This window comes from Symsagittifera roscoffensis, chromosome 5, assembly GCF_963678635.1.
Source record: "Symsagittifera roscoffensis chromosome 5, txSymRosc1.1, whole genome shotgun sequence".
NCBI lineage: Eukaryota > Metazoa > Xenacoelomorpha > Acoela > Convolutidae > Symsagittifera > Symsagittifera roscoffensis.
In genome coordinates this window covers 4,108,722-4,124,531 of record NC_087066.1, presented here as the reverse complement: position 1 = coordinate 4,124,531, position 15,810 = coordinate 4,108,722, and the positions used below count along the sequence as shown (strand labels likewise).

The 15,810-nt window shown below is 36.3% G+C and overlaps 2 protein-coding genes across 5 annotated transcripts in view; one reads left to right on the top strand and one right to left on the bottom strand.

Moving 5' to 3' along the window:
* Positions 1 to 1,146: 1,146 nt before the first annotated feature.
* Positions 1,147 to 15,810, top strand: part of LOC134846985 (WD repeat-containing protein 19-like) — a 107,313-nt gene continuing 92,649 nt past the window's right edge. For all 4 annotated transcript variants that reach the window (XM_063864458.1, XM_063864460.1, XM_063864459.1 and 1 more), the window contains exons 1-4: positions 1,147 to 1,193; positions 1,708 to 1,871; positions 3,908 to 4,106; positions 4,583 to 4,741. In XM_063864458.1, coding sequence (XP_063720528.1) covers positions 1,188 to 1,193; positions 1,708 to 1,871; positions 3,908 to 4,106; positions 4,583 to 4,741 — 528 coding nt within the window. In that variant the 5' untranslated portion in view covers positions 1,147 to 1,187. The remainder of the gene's footprint in view (positions 1,194 to 1,707; positions 1,872 to 3,907; positions 4,107 to 4,582; positions 4,742 to 15,810) is intronic.
* On the bottom strand, positions 7,225 to 13,173 carry LOC134846987 (hepatocyte growth factor receptor-like). The gene is made up of 2 exons (XM_063864461.1): positions 13,030 to 13,173; positions 7,225 to 12,063 (listed from the first exon to the last, which is right to left on the bottom strand). Exon 2 carries the CDS (start codon positions 11,561 to 11,563, stop codon positions 7,301 to 7,303), a length of 4,263 nt encoding a protein of 1,420 aa, XP_063720531.1. The 5' UTR covers positions 11,564 to 12,063; positions 13,030 to 13,173; the 3' UTR covers positions 7,225 to 7,300.

Genomic DNA, 15,810 nt, shown 5'->3' with positions numbered 1-15,810 from the left:
AGAAGTTGAAAGATCTGTGTTTTTTCCATCTATGATTGTATGAATTGTTTCAACTCCTAAATTTTCTTTTCTAATTTAGCCAAATACAATTTTGTTACAATGGCGATTTGCAAGCTTTATCCAATCGGAAAATAAGACTTCGACAATAACTTGTAGTCTAAAAATAGTATTTTAGCTTGGCGTATTTTAAAATCAAATTCCTTGACGGATTCTGTGCTTTTTGCGCGGAGCTTATGCACATTCTTGGGACGACTTAAGCCAATAATTCGATACCAACCAAGACCTATTTTTCAAGAAAATTGAACAATCAAAATTCATGTCTGCATTGTTAACGGCTTAGTTTCCACAGCACAAAGGTTGCTTGAAATTTCGGCTATTTTTATTATGTAAGATTGCCATTTTATTAATAGTGTTTCCAGATAAATTTTAAGACTAAACAGTAAAATTAGACTAAAAGTAAACTTTTAAGTTAACGCAAATAATTAAATTTGGAGTAAAAAAAAATTGGAAACCAATCCGAAAATTCTGAAACATTTCAGAAAAGCTGTTTTTCGAGTTTGCGCCCCATGTCTTGGCAAGTTTATAAATTGCACAACTGAGAGCAATTCATTGTATTATACGTTTTTTCCCTATTTTTTGCTGTTTCATAGTTTTTGCCGAAAAATTTGATCATTTCGTTTTGTGAAATCCTTGATATTAGCTCAGAAATGTTAACAAAATCTCCCGTTCTTTTCGTTCTCGTGGATTGCTTTAAGTAAATTTCAAGTGGTCTGGCGTTACCACTTCCCTAAACCAAGATTCAATGGATTTGAATGTCACTGATTAAATAAAATAACAAGGCCATTCTTAACTATTTAGCTTCTAATGAGTTTTTTTTATTACAAATTTTCTAAATGAAACGAGTTTCGTATTTTTCAAAATGAAGACTTCATTTGCTAAAAGTTTTCAAATGAGCAAATGGAACACGTCTCCGTGCAAATTTAAGTCCGGTACATTCATACTAGTTTTGTCCCAGCAAAAAATACATGCTGATCTCAATGTTTCAAATGATAAAACTGAGTTGAAAAGTATGAATCGCCCTGGAGGCCAGTTGTTTCCTTGTTCGAAAACAGATGGATTTCCTACTGATGTGCTAATTTCAGATTTTACATGAAAAGTGTCGCAAACATTCTGCTGTAGTTAGAAAAATGAAGGTAAGTGAAAAAAAGATGGATTTCAAGTTTTCTTCACTCAGTAATTGAAGCTTATAGAATCGTTTTTTTTCTCCATTATTTGGATTCAGACTGCGAGAGTTGCAAACACAACGAAGTTCAATCATTATTCCGCTTAGACGCAAGATTTTTCAAAACGTTTTATAAGACTATTTATCCACAAGAGAAAAGACTAACATAAGAGTTGTTCGGTTCTTTTTTCAAACGGCTCTGTGTTTTCCTTAAAACTTGCATGCAAAAGTTTGGTTATTGTTTGTTTGGGTAAAAATGGACCTTGTTCAAGCAACTAGCATGGATCATGGTGTGACTCAGACATCCGTAACTTCAAGCTTAAAGCAGAGGCTGAGCCACTTTACCACCACCCCCCCCCCCCCCCCCCTACCATTATAATTATCTTACACTTTATGGAAAAATGACTGAACGAGGTTAATGAAGTATAGGAAGCTTCAACATCTGTTGGTTCATTTTCTTGTTTTTAACATCAATAATGTTTTAGCGTCTATTTTGGCACACTGAGAAGTTGTTTGGAAATGGGGATGTGAACTTCCAGTGGCAGACGAGTAAAGCCAACTACTTGGTCACGTGTGGATCTAACGGACATGTGAACGTGTTCAATAGACATGGCGAACCCAACTACGACTTCGCCACTAAAGTATCTGGGTAAGCAAAAACAACGCCTTGATGGCTTTTAGTTGTTCCGACCTCTGAAATTGGAGTGTTATAGTTTTTTGTTCTAACTGTTTTAACAAGCAAAATCAGCTATCACAATTAGTCTTGAAATTAAGTAGAGTGATATATCATATTATGGCCCTTTCAACCGTGATTAGAATAACATTTATTTTTTTATCAAGGTTCATGTTAAATAACCGGTCTGAAATGTTTGCTTCTTCATCTTTCTTTCGAGCAATACAGTGAGCGAGTAGGTGTTATAGTGGAAATTTTTTTTAAAAAAAGCCGTAAAAAAACTTAGTTTTACTGCCGAAAAACAAGTTTTTGGCGGTTCTTCTAGCGCTTCCTCGGCAATCTAACATTTAGTAAAAAAAATTGAAAAAGAAAATAGGATGTTTTTTTTCTCAGAAAAATGTTACCTGTGCATCTCATTTCTTTTATATGACCAGTATTAAACAAATGCATGTTTATTGGATTCAAATTATTTTCATTTTCAATTAAGGTCCCTGAAATTAGGTATTAATAAAAGTTTCTGAAGAACTTCAAATTGAGATATTCTTACACTTCGAAACAGGAAGCACTTCAACTTTTTGACAGTGCTGTACTATTGAGCTATCAAAATATTGTCGTTGAGAAGGTTTCAAGTATCAAATGACCAGTTTTCACAGACTTCGAGCAAGTTGATTGAAAAAGAGTTGGACCGCCTTACAAGTATTGCTCCATTTAATTATTAAAAACTATAGCTAAACTTCATTCTCTTGTCCATTATAGGCCTCCTTCCCCCAGCCTCTTAGACCAGAAAATAACATTACAGTTCCTTTAAAAAAAAGATTTTTGAGCGTTAAGAGGTCTATAATGGAAAGAGCCGAAATTTTTACTAACGTGATTTAAAAGCTGAGGAGATGGAGGCAGGAGCGGATCCAGGAGCTTCTCGCGAGGGGGGGGGGGGGAGGAGGGGGGATGTAGGATTTTCAAAACAAAATTGAAAACTTTGTTGACCATTTTTTTAGGTCGACCAAATTGATTTTCTGAGCTCTCATAGATCACTAAGTAAACCCTAATTTGACCAAATTTACTGCGGCGTTGGCAAACCCTAAATTTACTGCGGCGTTGGCAAATTTTTGAAAAAACGATTTTAGGCAATTTTTTGAAAATTTCAACCAAAAAATCGCGTTTGTTTGGCGCGCGTAATCCCCCCCCCCCTCAAAAAAAATATTATATTATGAGGCCAAAGGCGCCTTTAGGAAAATTTTAAGGTCCATCAGCCAAAAATGGATGTCTCAAAATAGTTTAATGGGGGTCGAATCCCTGAGGGGAAGCTGTCCCCCCATAAATCCTCTACAGGATAGAGGGGTGTTTGTGGGATCAAGATACTTAAAATTAATAAAAACAGCCAGCAATGGAAAACCGTTATTTAAGTTTTTGAGCAAAAATTTTACTTGAAAACTGCCTAAAAGAAGGGGCTAATTGTTTTTGCGAGCAAATCGAGCCCTCCTCAGTGCTTGTTAAAGATAAGCTTCTTGGTTTTTATTTTTTTACAGGCATTTTCAGTCAAAAAAACTTCGAAGTTATTATCGAAAATTCCAGCCAGGCTAAGTTGGATAATAATTCAGCCCTTTTTATACAACTTCTGAACTAAAAGATGAACATGACAGAAGTAATTATTTGAGAAGCATAATTCTTGAGTATAATGCTACTATATGACGCGCGTAATATATTTGCTTATTGCAACGGCCAGTTTGCTTAAAGATCTGTAAACTCAGATGAAAAGTAAGGTTTTTGTCTCCTAAAAGTCCAACTAGCTGGCATGTATTTTTTGCAGAAAAGACGCAAATGTAGACTGAGCTGTTGATTTCAGGCTTCTAAACGAATATATGTATTTTTTAAATAAATTTATTGCAGTTTCTCTCATCAACTAGAGATAAAAGGCGTTATTGAGTAGGGTTGAGTAAAAGTGTACAGACAGAACATAGAATTTAAAATGAGTGTTTTTGATTTAAATAATTAGTGGAATGTGATGATTCCAGCCACTGCACTGGTCTGGCGTGGGATCCGGATGGGGACGTGTTGGCTATCTCCTCTGACCAGAATAGTCACGTGATCCTCTGGGACACCACCATGAACAGAACCATAGACCTGGACGTGGGACTCCGAGAACCCATCACTGCAATACAGTGGTCTGCATCAGCTAAATTAGCAGTTGGGTCCGCAAAAGGCAACTTGCAGGTATATAGATGTTCTCAGTTCTTATTCTTGGTGCTACGGGACAAACCCGCTATGAGAGAAATTAGGTGTTTTAATGAAGCCCAATCAGAATATATCAGATAGTTTTTCGATGTTAATCAACGGAAATTATTTTGGTTTTTGATCACATGATTTGATTTTAATATTTCTCAACTAAAAATGGGCGATTAAATAAATCACTCAGTTTTATTTCGTATTTTCTAAATATTTGACTTAATTATATCAGACGAGAGAGGAAATGCTCGCAGTTCTACGTGATCAATTGAAATCAAACGATTTGCTAAAGTCTAGTTTCGGTTTTCCGTTTTTATTAGTGACGCGGTACTATTTATTTTTATTTTTTCTGTGGGACTTAGAAGAGAGACTGAATAAATTGTTTTAATTTTTTTTTGTCGCAATCTTATGTGTTGTCGTTGTCGACGCCGTGATGAACTTGGAAGCAATTGGATCTTTTGCAGGTGTACAATCACCGTGCGGACAAGAGACTTCCAGCACCAGTGGCCAAACACACGAAGAAGATAGTGTCCCTGTGCTGGAGTAGAGACGAGAAGCTGGCTCTGGCTAGTGAGGATAAGAACATCAGTGTCAGTGACGCCAACGGAGACCACATTTGCCAGGTAGGTAAACCAAGTTCAACGTCAATTCGGAATTAATTCCAGTTGATTAATACGATGCGTTGCTGTCTATTTTTTTCATGAATCTCGGAGGAAAGCCGGAAGCTTTGGTTCGAATCTCGGAGTCTTCCTGTGTGATTTGTTAAGGTTTATGTTGTTGATTTGTCCTCCGATGAGCAGCGTTAATGCCACCGGGTACCAAGTTTTTTCACTGTAAATAAAAATTGTTCGCAGAGTTCCTCAGTTTATTTTACACTCTTGCGATTAGAGAGGTTTTTGCAACCCGGTACTAAGACCAACATTTTTTTCCGGATTGATAGGTTTCCGTCTATGTTATATCGAATAAGTGGCCTCATTTTCTTTGTTTGATGAGCGAAAAGTTTTTTGTTTAAGTGTGTGTTTTTTATGAGTTATTAGACTTTTTAGTGAAATTTTTTGGCTCAAATGGTTCCTGCTGAAGGTTTTTTTACGCATGTGTTTTTTTTTCGATGCTAGTTTCATATATTTTTATTTTGGCAAATAGTTTTTATTCATAACCTACTGAGACAAATTATCAATATTTTTCTAGATCTTTTTTTTTACTTTCCGATTTCTTTTTTTACAAAGCGACTTTCGTCTCATTTTCTGACCACTAGTTTGCTATGCTGTGTTTTCATTGTAGCGCAAATGTTGCGAATCGCCGCTTCGCCTCTGTACGAGAATCTTGAGCTCCAGTTGCAAACTTTGCTCGTTCGGCGCAGAAGTAACACACATGCTTGATAGTCAAAGAACAAAGGTTCGAGTCCTAGCAGTGTCTAAGTGATTTGCAAATTGAAAATTTTCTGGGAATATTTTAATTATCAGTCTCATGTTTGCAGGATCATTTTTTGCAGGCTTGTGGTTTAGGCTGATGCTAAATTGGTTTAATCGTCCCCTATCCACGCTTCATTTTAAATCTAAACCAGGAAATGTGTGTTTCATAAGGGGTATCGCTTTATTGGCTCATCGGCGTTAACTTCATGCGAGACAAAAGTGATAGAATTTTGGTTGATATTTTTCAAGTGGTTTGGTGTCTGCTATCTTGTTATGCGCTATTGGCCTCTTATCGCAAGCGATGCGAAGCTCTGCTTCGTCTTTGTTTCAGTTTATCATTTTACAAAAGCAATGCTTTTTATAAGATGGCTTTTTTTTCGAAAATAGTGAATTTTTTTCTTTGTTTAATTTTGTGTTTAATTTCATTATCAGTGTTCAGGTACAGCTCAAATGCTATTATTCTGGTTTTGTCCGCTTAAAATTTAGTTTCTGCCTGGTAATTTTTTCTCATGTATATGTGGAAGTTCCTTGCGCATAAGGTCTCTTTAACTGAGCTGGATTGAAGAGAGTCCAGGTGATTGCCTATGACGTAGCGGCAGAGGATTGATACCCTTGTGATGCAATTTTTTGCAAACTTATTTCCAATTGTTTTTATAGGATTCTTTTTGGGTTTTTGACCTCATCGATGCGTTTTTTGTTGCTGCTTGAACTACAGCTCCCCTTCTATATATTTCCTTGGAAGTTAGTTTGTCAATTGATGGCTTTTGTGATCGAATAGTCCGATGAAAGCAAAAGATGTAAAACCCGCAAAAGATATATAACCTTTTTGAGGCGTGAAAATTTTTTATCAATGCGTATCTACTGAGTTAACTGTCTACATGTTGGCGGAATGATTAGGTGATTCTGTTTGACAAGAAGTCGACATAAAGAGTTGATTGTATTAGGGTTTGAAGCTCCAGCTTGAAGCTTGAGCGACCGTAGACTCTAATTTCAATGAGCTCTTCGAGAGCTTGCTGCCGGTGATGTCAATGTTTGTTGCGGCGTAAAATTTTTCGTCTGTTTGCTTGTGTGTGTATGTAATGCCTTGCTATAGTACTTAGAGTTCTGTCGTTTCGATGGATGCATTGCCAGTGGAAATTGATATGATGGGATTAAGGGATATTTTTTCAAATATATATGTAAGCAGTTATACGCTGATGATGAAGTGTTGTCTAAGTTTTTTTTTTAGTTTTTAATTTTTGGGGTTGGAATTTTATCTGCTACTTACACACTAACCAGCTATCCTCTGTACAATACAAACGCGTAGAAACTTAGCGAATTAGACATAAATGACGACAATTGTATTCAAAATGTGAATAATAGAAAATTGAAAATTTTCTTTAAAAATATCTGTTTGCTCAATAATTTCAAAATCTTCATAATATTTTTTTGCCAAGGAAGCGCTAAATAAAGCTCTTAAAGCTAGTTTTCTTTTGCGTTTAAGCAAGCTCTCTCAGTCTAAATGATCAATTGTTTTATGACGAACGTTACTTGGTCGCTTTACACCAAATTACACTATGACGAACTTTTTGTCGTTCTAATCATTTTTTTCCATGGGTTTTAGTTGCAAGCACAATGAGCCAAAAGTTTCCTCTCCTTGTTTGGATAAATTGTATTTTTAGAAAAGCTTTTCAAAATATATTAAATCAGCTAGTATAACTATGTTATAATGAAAACAATAATTTGATTCAAAATGATTATTAAGTGATTTTTTAAAGTATTTGCTTCCTACTAAACCTCAGAGGTTACCCTGGGGTTGTCGTCATCTTGATAGGCGTCATTGTGGCTGTAGTTGATAGCTGAAGCATCTCTTTCTGTAGGCAATGCGGCAAAGGTATTCGAATCTGCTTCTTCGGCATCTTCTTGTTCATCTGCCAGGTCAAATAGGTGTTCTAATTGAGTCCGGATTTCCCTAAATGTTGGTCTGTCTTTCGGATCCTGTTTCCAGCATAGGTTCATGATCTCAATCATTGTGTCCATCTCAACATGGCTTTCGATTCTAGGACGTTCCTGATTGTAAGCTATTTGATACTTCATATTGTCAGTGGACACTTTACCCAAATGCTGGTAAGGATTCCTTCCCTCGTGGAATATTTCCCAGACGAGGACCCCGTAAGCCCAAACATCCGCCTCCTTGCTCCAAACGGGAAGCGAGCAGAAGTCTCTGTAACTGGGCTCGGTTCCGTTTTGATAGTAAACCCGTTCTGAGTTCTGTGATTTGAGAAGTTCAGGTGCACACCACATAATAGGGAGGACGCTCGCTTTCTGCTGACTGGTGGCTTCTGTACTCAGTCCAAAATCAGACACTTTTAGAGTGACTTCACTAGTGGTTTCGGCGATGTCCAACATGCAATTTCGAGCTGCTAAATCTTGGTGCAAAATTCCGTTATCGTGTAGGTACTCCATACCACATGCTGCTTGGAATGCAAAATCGGCCAAGAGATCGTTATGTAGTTGGGAACCATTTTGACGCAAGTAGCTATGAAGGTTCCCTGCATTCATAAATGGTAATACTATGCAAAACTCGGCGTCTGATTTGTTAGGAGGGAAGATGTAACTAAAACCAAGCATTCCAAGGACGTTTTTATGTGAGAAATCAGTCATAGAATCGCCCTCTTGAATTAACTGACTCCAAATTTGCTTGTTTTGATGACTGTTTGGTCTTTTACGCACGCATTTCAAAGCAATGTTAATTAGATCAGTATTTCGGTTCCTGTTTAGTTCCTGGGGGTATTTCAGAACAGCACGATAAACTTCGCCAAACTGACCGTGGCCTATTGGTTTTTCACTAATTCCCAAAATGAGCACAGGAGAAACTCTTTGCGATGCGTATATCTGGATGCCTTTGCTATCTGTGAACTCATTTAGCTGTTCTAGTTCTTCTTCGGGTATGATGGAAACGGGATCTTCGTTTGCGAGGTCAAGAGAGTGCATAGATATGTTGTTGGCGGTACTCAATGTGGGGCCATTGTAACCGTCTTTTTGGTCCTGAGATTTTGACTTGCGTTGCAGGCAAACTATAAAACTAATGAAAAGGAAAATAAATAGAAAGGCAATACTGCAGCCGATAGTTAGGTACAACAAGAACATGCTCGTTTCTTTTTCGTAGTAGAACATGCCGACGTTGACGCTGTATTCGGTTCCGAGGTAGACCATGATTGGCGACTGGCGCGGAATGTTACTCGGCGCCTCGCAAGTTAAAGTCGTATTGGTATAATTTTTGATTACGCATTCGCCGCTATCGCCGATCAATACGCTTACCACTCGGTATTTAAGCCAGTCTAAATCCATGTCGCTGTAACTGATATTCAATAACCGATCCTGAGCTGAGTTGAGTTTGAGAGAGTTTGGCCCGTCTATTTTGTAAATGGTCGGATTGTCCACAAAAGTGACTTCGTTTTCCTCGCCTGATAAGAGGTCATCGAAGAAACCACATGTTTCCTGTTGTGTAACACAATGAAGATCTTTGAGTGACTTTGATGATTTTAAGCTAACTACAGTCGAGATGTCGTAATCAAGGTTATCTGAGGTCAAGTAACGAGGAATTGGAGTTACTCTGCATTTTAGAAAAGCGAATGGAATTTCACTTTGCGAGGGTTGGAATTTGCAATTTTTTTCGCCTGATTCGAATATTATCTCAGCTGCAGCTGAACTTTGATTCAAAACTGTTGTTATCAAAACTGGTTTTGGAATAGCTTCAATGGCGTTGCCAATAAACACGACATCCATGCCTCCTGATTTGATTATTTTGTCCTGGATCATTTGAATGTTGGATGGATCCTGTATGGTTAGTGTGTCCCGCTGCCACCTTCGAAATAGTGATCCATATTGCAAGCTGACGAAAGCTTCTCCTGGTTGCAAGGTTTGGCTTGGTTGGCTCCGACTTTCTTTTGGTTTCTTGACCAGGAATGTTATTGAGTTTGCAGTCCTGTTTGTATGTGCACATGCAATTAAAAACCTGTTGTCATCATGAACTTGGGTGATCTCTAGCTCTGGATCTCTCTCTGTGACGTCACCGTTCCAGAGATTCTCTCCTTCGACTGTCAGCAGTGTTCCAGTAGTAAATGGTATAATTTTGGGATAAACATTTGTTATTTTAGGATCAGTGATTTTGATCAGCGAAGGAAACTCAACAGATCCTGAATCTAATGTCATCTCCAAATCTCCTCTGTAAACTTTTTCAAAATTGGCTTGACATTTGAGTGATTTGAGGGAATGTACCAAATTTCCGCCTATGTTAAATTGAACCTCCTTTGCGAAGTTAAAAGAGTTCAGTTCTTGATTTGCAGCAATGATCACATCATCATGTGGGCTTCCAGATTTGGGATTGTTTTCTGTGAACACTTTACAACTGACCTTGAACTCATGACTTAGTGAGCTGCCATATATGGTGATATCGTAAGATTCTGTGAGGTGAACAATTGTCGGCGAAACTGATTCGATAACGGGACTGCAAATTGGATGGGTGTTTGGATCTGACGTTTCCTCGCAGCGATTGTTTTGCCATTTGCATTTTGAACGCAGGCCGAAAACATTTGACTGGCATTGAAAACAATTTGAAGCTGAGTCGCATTGAGGGAAAAATTGGGATAGCTTGAGAAATTCTGTCTTTTGTTTTGCCGATGATGTTTGCTTGAGAACAAGTTGGCTTTGAGTTAATTTTAATTCTAATTCAGAATTGTTTTCAAGTATCAAAATGGTATCGAGTTGAAAAAGAGAAGTTGTATTTTGATCCGCATTTCTGAATTTTTTCAGCACAAATCGTTCTAGTAATAACTTGTCATTGATTGGATTTCGAGTAATTGCTAGCATTAAATCTTTTTCCGTCACGTCTATCACGGAGAATGATTCAATATCGAGAAAAGTTTTAGCACTGATGTCTGGTGTTGTCTGAATTTCTTTTCCATTTATTGAGCATTGAGCTGAGTTTAAGCATTGCTCATATTGATAAATCAGGTCGTCGATATCAATCGAGCAGAACTCGGTTGAGCTCAGATCGTGAATTAAAGAGCGAGTAACAGTTATTCGTGATTCAGAAATATCTGCTAGAGCTAATTTGGACTGAATCAAATCTTTGTTCTTGCATTTTTCAGGTGTGGCTTTTAGAAATTGGCACTTAGCAGATAAGGATACGGATTTAGTTTCATCGGGGTTTGAAAAGTTACTAACAATAATGGTGAATATTTCTTCATTGTCCGATTGTATCCAATTATCTTGCGTGTAAATCGAAATTCCGATAGCGTTTTCATTTTTAAAAATTTTTTGCGAATTGCTCAAAAGAATTTTCTGTTGGTTATTTTCGATAATTTTGGATCCGAAATCGAATTCCAAGTCGTTTCTCCACCGAATATTCAAAACGTTTGTTTCCAGGTTGTATCCAAACATGACTTCAGAGGGTTTTAAAGTTCCAGTATTTAGTCCATGGGCTGTCAAAATTCGGTCTTCGTTTTCAGAAGTTTCGTCGAAGAGATAAATCTGGGCGAAGTTTTCTAGCTTGATGATTTTTTCTGGGTCGTATTTGACTTCAGAATTTTGTACGCTAATTGGAACAAGAAAGCAAAAAGAATTTATCACTGCAGTTTGGCACTTTTCGAAGCAGATAGACAAAATTAAGTTAGAGGTTAAGCCGTCTCCCTTTTTGGCAGTTTGCATTACATTTAGCTTGCTGGTTACGGACGAGCAATGGTAACTTGTAACTTTAAGGCCATCACTCAACTGTGCGAGGGGATATTTTTTGAGCCAGGAATTGAGTAGATCGAAGACGTAAATGTGTTCCAAGTCAGTGTAGAAAACAAGTGAGTGTTTGGTGACAGTAATTGGTGTGACAGTAAACAAACCACGGTAGTTTGAAATATTAATGAAGTCATTATTCAAATGACTGATGTCAAGAAGCTTTTGAAAATTTTGATTGCAACGAATTTGACGACTGCAATTTAAAATCGTGGTAAGAACTAATAAAGTAACACGCGCTGAAAGGAACTGAAGTATTTTCATGTTCACCTGTTTGAATATTGTTGTTAATTAGTGAACAGTTTTTCTGATAAAATTAGTAATTGAATGCATGTTTAAGACTGGTTGGCTTCTAACTAGAATTGTCCTTTATTTCGAGTTTAAAAGGAAAAAGTAATTAAGGGAAGAAGATGAGACCAATGTCTAATAGGTTTTTGGTCGTAAAGTTGACATATTTATTATTATTGTAGAAGAAACAAGAAAATGTCATCTGAAGTTTGTGTGTTCGTGTCTGGTATTTGGTGATATTCGTTAGATGGCGCTGTAGTGTGTTGTTGTTTTTGCATTTTCAATCAGCCAACTTGGTCTTGTGTTTGTTCTTATTGGCAGCAGGAAGCAAAAATAGAGGCAATAAAACCGAATAAAAGAAGAGTAAAATATATATAACAGTTGAAGAGTTTAAATCGGCCGCAGTGTAAATTCTACCATCAATATTATTCTGTTGTTGTGCTGCTCCTTTCGCTGAAGGAGTTCAGAGGTGGAAACTAAAAACGCAACAGAGCCACACGTAGTGAAGAAAAGGATTTGTCATAAATTAGCAGATAAAATTAACTTCAGATGGACCACAAACAGAAAGTTAATCGAAATAATGCAAAAAATGTGCAAAAAAGGCACCACTCAAAAAGGGCAGAAAAAAATTAGAAACTAGCACACGTGATCAGCTGCGACAGTAGTGCAGGTTGTTCCGAGTTCTGAATTACGAAAAAGATTTAGAAAAATAAGGTAAAAATTAAAAATATATATTAGTTGGCGCTTTTGGAGGAAACACGAATGAACAAAAGTGAGATATCTTAAGTGAACATCCTTGTCTTGGTTTTAGTACCCCTTGAATATTTTTTCACTTATCGGTGTGGGGGAATCTAAATTAGTGTTGTGAGGAGCCTGACTCAGGTTCTTATTTGTTTTTTTTTGTCGGCTTTTAAGCTCATCTGCGTATTGGTGTGGGGGTGTTGGGTTTTAGGAATAGAGGTAGAAATGAGGGTTAAAATGCGATCAGTTCCGTAGCTTCTCTCCGAGGGGTGGAAGGGAAGGAGAGGAAGTGGTTGGTCTAGAATGACTGAAATCTGAGTAATTAGTTGTCAATTCTACTCCTTTTACTGCTCCGAGCGGGACAAGGCTGAGGTGGACCAGGAAACCCAGGGAAAGTAATTAGAAGTAAGCTGATAATTGATGCCTGTCTTCTAATGGTGCAGTTACGGAACTTCATTAAGGTGGGAAAGTAGGGCCTGATGACTACCGGAAGCAATCATTTTTGACAATAGGATTCTTACTAGGATATCATTTTTTTAAAATCTGTATTAAAATTTTTAGAACCAAATCGAGTTGAGTTTAAAACCATAAAGTTACATAGAATTTAGGACCAAATGTGTTTGAGTGTTTTTTAATTCTGGGATGTGACTGAAAAGTAAGTCATACGGTAAAAAAAACGAACTCTAAATGTCAAAATTTACCATAGTCGAGGATTTTGTAGCAGAGAATAGTTGTGATGTTGATTCAAAATGTGAATACTAATAGAATCCGATGGTAAGTAAGCTTATGTTAAATAAATTAGAGTCAGTAACGAACATAATTGGAATATACTGAGCCAATATTTGACTGTTTGTGTGTCGCTTCATTGACACAATAGGACTCACTGACTGTGCTTTTGTTGAAACTGATTGATGAATCAATCAGTAGTTATAGTGTACAGTTGAGATTTGGGGGTAGTAATCATTGCAGCAAATAGTGATGCTGAAACTTAGGGTTAGTTATCCGATAAGTATCATCTGTCATGTTTTCTCATTGAAATGCCGAGTTAATTTTTAAAGAAAAAAGAAAGAAATTCAGAAAAAAGCCGCGAGGAGTTTTTTTGAAGCAATTTCAATCAATTATCTTTAAGCTTGCGATTATTCAATTATCTTTTCCTTTTCAACTAGTGTCTTTGAAATTGCTAGTATTAAAAATGTTTTCTACTGGAGGAGGGAAATTGCGAAGAAATTTCCCCAACAATTAAATAACTCATTGCTGAGTTGATGATTGGGTAATGTGTGAAAAACGCAATGAGAGCCGATCTTGTCAATAATACTTCGTCCCAAAGAGTGTTTTTAGTGCACATTTGATTAAAATGAAATTGAAAGAAGATTTAGATTGAACATATGAAGGGAGTGGAAACGATTTGATGGAAAATCAGAATTTATTTGTTTCGCTCTTTGGAGTCCCAAAAGAAATAGTTAATTAGGTTGGTCAAATACTGGGGAAAGTTGACTAGAAGTTGGTTTTTGATTTCAAACGAATGACATACAACAGACGCCTGTTTCGATTTAGACTGAAAAGTATTTTTTTAAACAGAAAGTAAAGAAGATAACGATAAACACAACTGAATAATTAATGATACTTTCCCTATTGAAGCTTATGCCTATGGCATTCATAGCGGCATGCCCAAAACTTTTATCAATAATTTATTCACGAGACTCCTCAGCAGTACCAACCTTGTCACGCTACATGGCTGTTCTGTACCTGAAGATAGCTGTTAGTTATAATCAATAGCGTTAATTTACCTTAAAAACACATTTACCTTCAAAATTTTGGTTCTCATTAACTATCCCCCCTTCTTGTTTGTATTTTCAGAAATTCAGCTTTGGCTGCCACATTTTCAATAGCTGAAAACAAGTTTCAGAAAATATATTTAATTAAAAATTTTCATGTAGGTATTATATAAACAGTGAGTAATACAAATACGAACGCGCGAAAATAAAAATCCAATAGATTTTTGACATTTTTGAAATGCATTTTTTATACAGCAATGGTTGTCAAAAAATAATACATGCACAGGGGGGGGGGATAGTTAACTATTATCATTAAAATGTCAATTGTATGTTAAGTAGCTATATAAAGGCTCCACTCAAAAGCCTTTATATAGTCGAAGTTTTCAAAATTCGGTTTTCGAGTTCATTTCGCAACTGTACCTTAGGAAATGTTCATATCTTTGTTCCATCCTACTGACTTGAAAATTAGCTCTCTATGTTTATTCACGTTAATTTTGTTTCAAACTGGAACCTTTTTGTGAACAAGTTGATTTTTACACAGGCGAGCTATCGAACTTAATGATATATTACGAATCGACATTTTTTCGGGCCCAAATAGCAAATATTAATAGGTGCTAATTTACTGTTACTCTTGCTGCATAGCATTATCAATCTCATCTATTGGATTTTTTGAGACTAGTGTTTGATTATTTTCAAGCGACTATGGCGCAGAAGCTAGGACCTGCTAGAATTTGAGGTCGGGAGTATGATTCGGACTTATAGCCGAATTTTTTTAGTTTTACCTTTTCTTTTTTTCTAACTGTTATTGAAACTCGAATATATTTGTGGGCTTCTGTTTTTTTATCTTTGAATTTTGAAAGTTGAAATTTTTTCAAAAAACAAATCAAGTTAATCGTGTACTTGCGTTAATTGACTCTTTTCCAACTGTCTGTTGGCTATTTTTAAGCAGCCTAGTAGCGAAAAACTATATACCAACATGTTATTTGATTATTATGGTGGCTTTATTTTTTCACGAGGATGATACTTACTGTGAAAAAAAGGAAGATTGTTTTGATATGATAATTTAGCAGAAATTGATTAACTTGAAAATTCATGCTTAAATTTTTCTTTTTTTCCAAGTTTTTATTTTTAAAAATTTAACTACTTAATTCAAATATAACTTTTATGCTAAAGCGTTTGATAACAGCAGAGCTTCAACTTATTGCTTTCAAGGGCCCCATGGGTTCGAAAGTAGATTAGTTTCGAAAGTGGATACTAATTTTTTGAAATCTGAGCGGAATAATTAATTTACCTATTAATCCAGTTTTCTGTCTGGAAAAAACGGTCAACCGTAGATTATTCTTAAAATTCAAAGTGCTACAGGGCCATATATTTTTTTCTTGAAACTCGATAATGAAAAGCCGTTCCAAAAAAGCTAGTTTATTTGCTTTGACTTATCACTTCTTTAGCTCAGCTTTTTTTTCGAAACAAATGAAATATTGTGCATGTTTAGTTTGTTCTTATGTTTGTGTACGCATGCGATAAGCAAGCATTATCAAATTGAAATTGATACTTTTTTTCGGGTTAACAACTGGTTTACCAAAATCACGTGAATCACTTATGATGTTTACATGTTCAATTTCATGAAAATTCGAATTAACTACCGAATGTCAGGGACTAGCAGCTAATCCATGCTATATCTAAAACTCAAACTATTGCATGTATGAT